Raw genomic sequence first — 10,407 nt, 5'->3', positions numbered from 1 at the left:
AGAAAAGTTAGACCAGAATGACAGGGGAAGTAAGTGAATAGAAGGGTAGGGACCAGATCTCATGGAAGGAGGTCTTGGGAAAAGACGGAAGAAGCCGGTGTCCTCTATGACTTAACCTACAGAGTCTCAGGGGAGGATGCCTCCGTGGAGGAGGGGCTGCTGTGGGTCCTCTCCTTTGCTTCCAGGGGGTTACCTTTCCCTCCAACGCGGTAAGGGGGCGGGGGTTCTTCCCTCTCGGAGCGACGCTCCTGGACCTTCCCAGGAAATTGGTACAGAGTTCCAGAAAACCAGTGCGGCCAGAGCGCGGGGAGCTGTCACGGCAGGAGCGAGGCACATCGTAGCAGAGAACACACGGCGTGACTTTACTCTTACGAATCTTACTGGGGGTTTGACTAATAGGGAAGTCGGGCGTCCATCTGGCTTCAGTCCCCACGGCTCGATTCCCCCTCCGGAGGCCCAGCGTGGAGACTATTGGCCGCTGCCCCTTTAAGGGCCGCCACTCCCCCACTCCCACCCCCTCCCCAGCGGTGGCACCCAAGGGGTGGGGGTGGCGGGGAGACTGTGCGTTCTCGCGGGTCAGCTGGGGAAGATGGCCCAGGCCGGGGGAGTCGCTCCCACGCCCCGATGCCCCCTCCGCTGAGCAGAGTGAGCTGGGAGCCCCGTTCCCTCATTCCTTCCTGCCCCACGCGCGACGCGGGGATGGCTCCGTGGCCTCCTGGGAACAGCTCTCTGACCCCGTGGCCAGATATCCCCACCCTGGCGCCCAATACTGCCAACGCGAGTGGGCTGCCAGGGGTGCCCTGGGCGGTGGCGCTGGCGGGGGCGCTGTTGGCGCTAGCGGTGCTGGCCACCGTGGGAGGCAACCTGCTGGTAATCGTGGCCATCGCCCGGACGCCGAGACTCCAGACCATGACCAACGTGTTCGTGACTTCGCTGGCCACAGCCGACCTGGTGGTGGGGCTCCTGGTCGTGCCCCCGGGGGCCACGTTGGCGCTGACCGGCCACTGGCCCCTGGGCGTCACCAGTTGCGAGCTGTGGACCTCGGTGGACGTGCTGTGTGTGACCGCCAGCATCGAAACCCTGTGCGCCCTGGCGGTGGACCGCTACCTGGCCGTGACCAACCCGCTGCGCTACGGCGCTCTGGTCACCAAACGCCGCGCCCGAGCCGCCGTGGTCCTGGTGTGGGTCGTGTCCGCCGCGGTGTCGTTTGCGCCCATCATGAGCAAATGGTGGCGCATCGGGGCCGACGCCGAGGCTCAGCGTTGCCACTCCAACCCGCGCTGCTGCACCTTCGCCTCCAACGTACCCTACGCGCTGCTCTCCTCCTCGGTCTCCTTCTATCTTCCGCTCCTGGTGATGCTCTTCGTCTACGCACGGGTTTTCGTGGTGGCTACGCGCCAGCTGCGCTTGCTGCGCCGGGAGCTGGGTCGCTTCCCGCCAGAGGAGTCTCCGCCGGCTCCTTCTCGCTCCAGGTCCCCTGGCCCGGCGGGGCCGTGCGCCTCGCCCGCGGGGGTGCCTTCCTACGGCCGGCGGCCGGCGCGCCTTCTGCCTCTGCGGGAACACCGCGCCCTGCGCACCCTGGGGCTCATCATGGGAACCTTCACTCTCTGCTGGTTGCCTTTCTTTGTGGTCAACGTGGTGCGCGCCCTCGGGGGCCCCTCTCTGGTGTCCGGCCCCACTTTCCTCGCCCTTAACTGGCTGGGCTATGCCAACTCTGCCTTCAACCCGCTCATCTACTGCCGCAGCCCGGACTTTCGGAGCGCCTTCCGCCGCCTGCTGTGTCGCTGCTGGCCGGAGGAGCACCTCGCCGCTGCCTCCCAGCCCCGCGCCCCCTCCGGCGCCCCCACGGCCCTGAGCAGCCCCGCCGAGTCCAGGGAGCCCCCACCGCTCGACGGGTAGGTAATCAAGGCGAAGGGATCAGGAAGCTTTCTGTATCTCCGCTGGTCAATTTTTTTTTGAGTTCGGGGTTCGGGAGGAGAAGATGGGGCTGGGGAGGGTCTTTGCAATCAAGAGAAGGGGGGCACAGAAAGAGAAGGGGGGCACAGAGTAAATCAAAGAGGAACCCAGAGCCCTTTCTTTTCCCGTTTCCCACCCATCCTGCCAAGGGGGGTGGGAGGTGGAAGCAAAGGAGGCGGGCGGGTGGTTCTCCAACCCAGGAAAAAGTGCGCCCGGAGGTGCCGCGGTGCGGAGGGCCCCCGGCTCGACCGCAGCGCTAGTTTTGGTTTGCTAGCTCAGTTCTTTGCCCAAATTTCTTACCATCACTCGGGCTGGCTTTGACTTGCAGAGAAGACTAGAGGGCCCCCCATCCCCCACCCCCGCGGCCGTCCCCAAGTCTTCGGGCTCAGTTCTGGTTTCTTTGAAAAGTCTGATAGCCCTGAAGGTGAGGATTCGTTTCCGGAATGAAGGCTAGCCGGGCTGAGGAAGCTGTGAGTGCGAATTCTTACCCAGTAGGAACCGGGTCGGGTTGGAGTTGGGGGTGGCCTTTGTAGTTCCGTGGATCCCAGAGGGGCTTCCCAAGGTCCCTGACCACCCTCTCCCCCCGTTCCCACCCTTTGCCCCCTCACCCCAAGATACTGTTATCTCCACTTTTTCAGGGCTTCCTGCGGACTTTCTTAGGCCTTGAAGAAACAGCTCCGTTGATCCGGAACCTTTGGAAAGCCTCTGGCCGGCCTCGGTTCAGAATGAGCCCTTGGAGTTTCCCAGCTGGAAAACTCTGCCCTTCAGGCGCCTGACTGACGACTGGGTCCTGGGAGGAGGACGGGGGCTGACTAGGGAGGGGAAATCCTTACCAAGTGGGTTTTCGCCGGCTCTCTTTCTTTCTGAGAGAAGTTTTCTAAAACCCCAGCCCTGAACTTCACCGCTACCTCAGCAGCTGGGGTGTCCGGCTGCCCGTGCCCAGGTGCCGGGGCAGGAGCCGGGCTGCGTTTAGCCCGGGCAGCCGCACCTGTCTTACTGTGTGCTGTGTGTGCAGGGGCAAGGCGGGCTCCGTCATTCTGTTCCTTCTGCCTCCCAGACCCTGAGGAACCCGCCCGGGTGCTGGAGGCCCAGGCTGAGAAGAGGAAGCTGGGGAAGGTCACGGTTTGGGGTTTTGTCCTCCGTGGCTTCCTCATTGTAGACACACCTACCTCACAGCAGTTTCAGGACTTTACTTTAGAGTTTGGGGTGGGGGGGGGGGGGACGTTCCTGGTTTCCTGGGAAGGTGAACCTTTAGAATGGGTCCCTTCTTTTCCTTTTGAAATCAAATGAATAAATTTTCCTGAATGCAGTTTATCCGTTGCCCTCTCTCCTCTCCCATTTGTTTTCTCTGTGTAATCCGCTTACTCCTTTCATAGAGCTGACTCGTGACAGAGGCAGTAAATTAGGACTAACCTTTGTCCCTTTCTTCTTGATCCTCATGAAACAAAGAATGAAAAGTCTTTTGGGGTGAAGGAGACGGAGTTTGAGCCTTGGACACTCCGATCTCCCCACCCTGGAGGCCATTCTGCCCACGGGACTCACTGAAGTGTCCGCAGGAGGTGGGGTTTGCTGTTCCAGGGATCAGGGCATATGGAGCTCTTGTGCTACAAGCCAGAGGTGGATTCATAACATCCCGTTGCCACCAGGAACCAGTTTTGTCCGGTGCTGTATATGTGTGTGTGGCGGCACAGACCATTGTTTGTGTTGGGCAGATTCTCTTGGGTTATAAATATATTCTGACATTTCTTATCCTTTCCATAACCTCTATTAACCTCTACCTTCCCACTCCCTTTCCTGGGCAGCAGAAATCTGTATTATCTTCTTCAACTAAAACTGGAGTTACAAGTTTGAGCTCCTTGATAATTTTTTCCCCCCTTATTCCAATTTTATGAATCTTATCAGGCAGTTTCCTAGGGAAAGAAAATTTCTATGGAAACCCCCGGGTCATTTTGTGAGTTCTTATTTAGATTCCTTGAGCAGAGACCATTGTCCAGGCTGATTTACGGGAGAGCCAGTAAATCACTAAAAGTTGAATGAGCTGGGTAGACGGCATTGTCTACCTTCAGGGGCTCCAGGGTTATAAAACTGATCGGCCCTGAGGATAAGCTCGGTGGATTTCCACATATGGGTGTTCCCTGTGAACTGGACCTGGCCTTAGCTGCTTTCTTCTGTCTAGGAGTCCAGGTTTTATTTCTTAGGATGTTTGCATACCAAAGATGACTTTCTCCTTCTTCACTCAGAGCAGTATGAGATCTCTGGTGTCTGAGGTGTGGAAGGTTTCTTGGCAAGGACTCAACTTGTTGAACCTTTAGCAGAGAAGGAAGTCTCGCCTTAGCCTGAGCATAAGAGGGCCTCCTCTCTCTCCCCATCTCTGGATATTTTCCCAACATCGCTGAGGGAAGTTGTCCAGTCGGTGCCAGGGTGCTAGGCAGGGGCAGAAGAATGATTTGGGGGAGGGAGGGTGATCTGGTTTGTAGAATTGTCCTTGAACGCCATCCAGGAGCTCACAGGGCTTGAGTTTTACTCGATACGCACCCGTGTGCTAGCTGTCAGCCTCCTCTGGAGTGTTTAGACTTGCGCTGGGGCTGTGGACTCCGTCTGTGAATTGTCTCCACTGTCTGACAGGTGGAGAGGCAGCCAGCCGCTCCCGTCATTTCTCCAGCAACTTGCGGTCAGGTGTCAGGGCGAGGGAGATTTATACCCTTAGATGTCGAGTGGGTGGCTCTCTGTAGCACGGGCCCGGAGCACTTGAACTGGGGAAGACAAACAACCATCCTCTGAGCCTAGAGATGTGAAGACTTACAGATGATGCTAGTGGTGGTGCGTGCTCTGTCGTGCCCGACTCTTTGGGACCCCATGAACTGTATAGCCTTCCAGGCTCGTCTGGAATATTCCAGGCAGCAATACTGGAGTGGCTTGCTCTTTCCTCCTCCAGATGATCTTTCCGACTCAGGGATGGAACCTGCATCTCTTGCTTTGGCAGGTGGATGCCTTACCACGGCACCACCTGGAACCCATGAGGGAAAAAGGGTCCATGGAACTGCTGGCTCTGCCCGAGCAGAAGTGACAAGGTGGAAGGGGCTATGCTGGAGGACACGGGATGAGGAATGACGGGCTTTTTCAGAGGGAACCTGCCTCTGCAACCTCGGACACCGCTGAGGAGCAGGCAGAGTTAAGGGGAGGGTGTTGTTGATAACAGGCTTTCCTAGGACTCTCCCGTGGTAGGTTCTTCTGTGGTGTGCATGTGTGCGAAGTTGCTTCAATTGTGACGGACTCTTTGCGACCCCATGTACTGTAGCCCACCACGTCCCTCTGTCCATGGGATTCTCCAGGCAAGAATACTGGAGTGGGTTGCCATGCTTTTCTCCGGCAGATCTTCCCAACCCAAGGATCGAGCCCACGTCTCTTATGTCTCCTGCATTGGCAGGCGGGGTCTTTACCACTAGCGGCAGCATCCCTGACCTTTTTGGCACCAGGGACTGGTTTCCTGGAAGACCACTTTTTCATAGACCATGGAGTGAGGGGGAGGGCTGGCTATTTCGGGATGATTCAGGTGCATTATATGTATTGTATACTTTATTTCCATTATTATTACATCAGCTCCACCTCAGATCGTCAGGCCTTAGATACCAGAGGCTGGGGACCCCTGTTCTGGAGAACAGTGGTAAATGCAGTCTGCAGTCCTTGTGGGCAGTCACGGGGCGAACATTCCACATCAGCTTCATTCCTCATCCCTTACGGTGTCTAGTGGTTTCTTTCTCTCGGCCTGCGGGCACAGGTGAAGGCCATGGAAGTGGTGCCCTTTATAGTACCATCCTAAAAGTCAGAGATCTAGGCTCCCTTCTCAGACCCCTGGGCTGGGGCAGTATGTCTGCGTTTCTGTGTCTGTCCAGCGGGGAAGGGGGGAGTCAGCAGAGGGTATACAGACCTGCCAATGGCCTCCCTAGCCCCCTGCCAAATGCCCTGGGGATAGTCTGCCTTAGGCCAGCTAGTGAGCAGTTGAGGTGTGATGTGAAACTGATTAGCAGCAACTCCAGAAAGCCATCGGCTTTTTCATAGTTCATCCTATTATGGGATGAAAGAAAATCAAAGCACATTCCTCAGTTTCCCCATCTATAGAGTAAACGGAGGATAAAATTTTCTCTTCTCTCTTGCCTTTAGAAGGGGAATGAAGATGACTGCGATGGCTGGCTCTCATCAACCTCTGGGAAGCCCTAAGCAGAGTTTTGCTTCTTCAGCGTTTCTGCAAGCCTCTGTGCTCCGTTCAAGGCATAAGCGGTGCGAGGCGCCCCCTGATGGTTGTTTGAAGCACAACAGGTGTAGACCGAGTTTACAAGCAGGCCTGACCTGGAATAACTTGAAGAGGCCCTAGAAGTGGTTTGGTCAGGGGAATTCCCTGGCGGCCTGGTGGTTAAGACTGCACACTTCCACTGCAGGGGGCACAGGTTGGATCCCTGGTCAGGGAAGTAAGAGCTCGCATGCCGTGGTGTGGCCCAAAATAAATAAGTATCAATAAATGGTTATGGTTTCAGCTCACTTGAGTTGCTCAGTCGTGTCCGACTTTGTGCAACCCCATGAACTGCAGCACGCCAGGCTTCCCTGTCCATGTGGTCCCCTTCTCCTCCCATCTTCAATCTTTCCCAGCATCAGGGTCTTATTCCAATGAGTTAGTTCTTCGCATCAGGTGGCCAAAGTATTGGAGTTTCAGCTTCAGTATCAGTCCTTCCAATGAATATTCAGGACTGATTTCCTTTAGGATGGACTGGTTGGATCTCCTTGCAGTCCAAGGGACTCTCAAGAGTCTTCTCCAACACCACAGTTCAGAAGCACGAATTCTTCCATGCTCAGCTTTCTTTATAGTCCAACTCACATCCCTACATGATTACTGGAAAAACCATAGCTTCGACTAGAGGGACCTTTGTCAGCAAAGTAATGTCTCTGCTTTTTAATATGCTGTCTAGGTTGGTCATAGCTTTTCTTCCAAGGAGCAAGCGCCTTTTAATTTCGTGACTGCAGTCACCATCTGCAGTGATTTTGGAGCCCAAGAAAATAATGCCTCTCACTGTTTCCATTGTTTCTCTATCTATTTGCCATGAAGTGATGGGACCAGATGCCACGCTCTTTGTTTTTTGAATTTTGAGTTTTAAGCCAGCTTTTTCACTCTCCTCTTTCACTTTCATCAAGAGGCTCTTTAGTTCCTCTTCACTTTCTGCCATAAGGGTGGTGTCATCTGTGTATCTGAAGTTATTGATATTTCTCCCGGTAATCTTGATTCCAACTTGTGCTTCCTCCAGCCCAGCGTTTCTCGTGATGTACTCTGCATATAAGTTAAATAAGCAGGGTGACAATATACAGCCTTGACATACTCCTTTCCCAGTTTGGAACCAGTCTGTTGTTCCATGTCCATTTCTAACTGTTGCTTCCTGACCTGCATACAAATTTCTCAAGAGGCAGGTCAGGTGGTCTGGTATTCCCATCTCTTTAAGAATTTTCTACAGTTTGTTGTGATCCATACAGTCAAAGGCGTTGGTGTAGTCAATAAAGCAGAAGTAGATGTTTTTCTGGAACTCTCTTGCTTTTTCTGTGATCCAACGGATGTTGGCAATTTGATCTCTGGTTCCTCTGCCTTTTCTAAATCCAGCTTGAAAAAAATCTGGTTCTCGGTTCGTGTACTGTTGAAGCCTCACTTGGAGAATTTTGAGCATAACTTTGCTAGCAAGTGAGATGAGTGCAATTGTGCAGTAGTTTGAGCATTTTATGGCATTGCCTTTCTTTGGGATTGGAATGAAAACTGCCCCTTCCATTCCTGGGGCCAGTGCTGAGTTTTCCAAATTTGCTGGCATATTGAGTGCAGCATTTTAACAGCATCACCTTTTAGGATTTGAAATAGCTCAACTGGAAATGGTTTAGCCCAGTCCTTTGATGAAATGAAGAAACTGATCTCTAGCAAGATGAATTGTAAGTAGCCAAGATTACTTGGCAACACTGTGTTTTCAGTATAAATTGCATGGCATTTGGAGCTGGAAAAAAACAAATAAGGACGGAAATGACCTTTTTTAGGAGTACCAATAAATATACCAACCTTGTAAGAGGTGCTCTCCAAATGTTACCTTACAGTGACAACAAAGGAAAAACTACAGCTGTGTGGAAATCAAAGAGCTTGCTGTGCTGATTTTAACCCAGTCTACCAGACTCCCCAAGTTCACTTTCTTTGCACTGACTTCTCACCATCAGTCACACAGAGCAAGTGACTTAGCCTCTCTCTTGGCCTGTGAATCAAATGGAGATGATTCAATTGCTCTACTCAATTCTTGCAGACTGGTTTTGAAGCTCAGATGAGAGACTGTATGTGAAAAGCTTTGGAAACTGAAAAGGTCCTCCCAGTTCTAAGGGGTGTCATTTGAGTGTGGGGCTCAGACTAGTCCCAGGGCTCCTGGCTTCAGTCCCAGGGCTCCTGGCTTCAGTCCTCGTTTGGTCCTGCTTACATCGACAGCCTAGATCCTGGACTCACTTACCTTTGGTCACTGTGGGTGTGTCCTGCCTGGTCTTCCTTCCGCAGGTTCGTCCCCACCTCAGGTGTCAGTGATCCCACCGGTGTCACACCCACGTCACTGTACACCTCCCCCTTTGGCCCTCTTTTCATGTCAGACCCTGGTCTGGCCTGTGACTGACTGTTGGCTCACCCAGTCGCTGGGTTGCAGCATTTATAATTATCTGACTTTTTTTTTTCAAAAATAGTTTTATTTATTTATTTGGCTGCACTGAGTCTTAGTTGTGGCATGTGGGATCTAGTTCCCTGACCAGGGATCAAGCCTGGGCCCCCTGCATTGGGAGTGCAGAGTCTTAGCCACTGGACTACCAGGGAAGTCTCTATAATGAGCTAATTCAGTGGTTAGGACTCTGAGCTTCCAGTTCAGGGGCCCTGGCTTTGATTCCTGGTTGAGGAATGACAGAGGATGAGATGGTTGGATGGCATCGCCGACTCAATGGACATGAGTTTGAGCAAGCTCCAGGAGTTGGTGATGGACAGGGAGGCCTGGTGTGCTACAGTCCATGGGGTCGCAAAGACTCAGATACGACTGAGCGACTGAGCTGAACTGAACGAAGAACTAAGATCTCACATGCTGCGTGGCATGGCCAAAAAGAAAAAAAAAAGGATGGACAGAAGGTTTAAGAGCGAGGGCACTTCTAGGTGTCAGGGTTTTATGGTATCTTCATGAGAGTGGGGCCCTAAAGAACCAGAAGAGGGAGATTGTATATTCGTTTGTTAAATCTTACATAACAAATTATCCCAAACAGAAAAGTATTGTCACAGTTCTAGAGGCTAGAGGTCCAGGACCAAGGTAAGGCCCTGGGGGAAGGCCCTTTTTGCCTTCAACTTCCTTGGTGTTGTCTGGCTTGTAGCTGCCGCAGGGTGACACCCACCTCCCTCTTCGCCTGACCTTCTCCTACTGTGAGTGTCTCTGTCCAAAGTTCCTTCCTCTTCTAAGGACACCAGCCATTGGATCAGGGTCCAGCTTGATTCTGTGTGACTTCATTTTAACTTGATTACATGTGCAAAGACCCTACCTCCAAATAAGCACATTCCCAAGTGCTGGGGGTTAGGACTTCAGCATATCTTTTCGGGGGGCACAATTCAACCCACAGCTGAGGGTGTGAGGGGGAAGGAGGAACAGTCTTACTCCAGCCTCTGCATGCTCATCTTATTGATGATGTTTCGAACCCACATTTCCCAGCCTATTACATCTATAATCAGTCAGAACGGTGGTGGGGGTGCTATGCATCCGTGGATTTCCATTTCTAAGCCTTTTCTCTGGGCCCCAGATTTGAGAGGTGATTCATCAAGTCAGGAGATTCCCAGGTGGCGCAAAAGTAAAGAATCTCCCTGCCAGTGTAGGAGATGCAAGAGACAGGGGTTCAATCCCCGGGTTGGGAGGATCTCCTGGAGGAGGAAATGGCAACCCACTCTAGTATTCTGGCCTGGAGAACCCCATGGACAGAGGAGCCTGGCGGGCTACAGGCTGCAGGGCTGCAAAGAGTTGGACACGACTGATCACAGGCCTCATCAAGTCAGACATTGTGTTTGATTTCTCCTGTTGGCGGAATTTGCTGTCCATTCTCTATTCTTTCCTTCCGTGAGTAACAGAACGCCTAAGTTTTATCAGGCTCTGCTGCTGCTGCTGCTAAGTCGCTTCAGTTGTGTCCGACTCGTGCGACCCCATAGACGGCAGCCCACCAGGCTCCCCCATCCCTGGGATTCTTCAGGCAAGAACACTGGAGTGGTTTGCTGTTTCCTTCTCCAATGCATGAAAGTGAAAAGGGAAAGTGAAGTCGCTCAGTCGTGTCCGACTCTTAGCGACCCCATGGACTGCAGCCTCCTCTGTCCATGGGATTTTCCAGGCAAGAGTACTGGAGTGGGGTGCCATTACATGGCCTCCCTAAAAACACACT

General features: G+C 53.1%; 1 protein-coding gene and 1 non-coding gene across 7 annotated transcripts; one reads left to right on the top strand and one right to left on the bottom strand.

Annotated features, from left to right (window-relative positions):
- The first annotated feature begins 215 nt into the window (after positions 1-215).
- On the top strand, positions 216-6,557 carry ADRB3 (adrenoceptor beta 3). 6 transcript variants are annotated; one of them, XR_006339331.1, is made up of 4 exons: positions 216-1,895; positions 2,365-2,426; positions 2,595-2,792; positions 6,118-6,253. XR_006339331.1 is itself a non-coding variant. In XM_043893918.1 (3 exons), exons 1-3 carry the CDS (start codon positions 625-627, stop codon positions 6,172-6,174), a joined length of 1,344 nt encoding a protein of 447 aa, XP_043749853.1. In that variant the 5' UTR covers positions 216-624; the 3' UTR covers positions 6,175-6,302. The 6 variants fall into 6 exon arrangements, 3 of the variants coding, with proteins under 3 accessions (XP_043749853.1, XP_043749852.1, XP_043749854.1); XR_006339333.1 differs by lacking the exon at positions 6,118-6,253 and having other exon boundaries at positions 2,285-2,380; positions 2,595-3,270; XR_006339332.1 differs by lacking the exon at positions 6,118-6,253 and having other exon boundaries at positions 2,285-2,426; positions 2,595-3,270.
- Positions 6,558-8,748: 2,191 nt separating this feature from the next.
- TRNAG-CCC lies at positions 8,749-8,821 on the bottom strand. Its single transcript has one exon. It is a non-coding gene; the product is annotated as a tRNA-Gly (tRNA).
- Between the last annotated feature and the right edge of the window lie 1,586 nt (positions 8,822-10,407).

This window comes from Cervus elaphus, chromosome 32 (assembly GCF_910594005.1).
Source record: "Cervus elaphus chromosome 32, mCerEla1.1, whole genome shotgun sequence".
NCBI lineage: Eukaryota > Metazoa > Chordata > Mammalia > Artiodactyla > Cervidae > Cervus > Cervus elaphus.
Note: the sequence above shows the minus strand (reverse complement) of the source record. Positions and strands in the feature narration are given on the sequence as shown.

Coding starts and splice junctions, on each gene's coding strand:
- ADRB3 (XM_043893917.1), top strand. CDS start 625: ATGCCCCCTCCGCTGAGCAGAGTGAGCTGGGAGCCCCGTTCCCTCATT. Junction 1,896..6,117: donor GAGCCCCCACCGCTCGACGG/GTAGGTAATCAA, acceptor TCTTGCCTTTAG/AAGGGGAATGAAGATGACTG.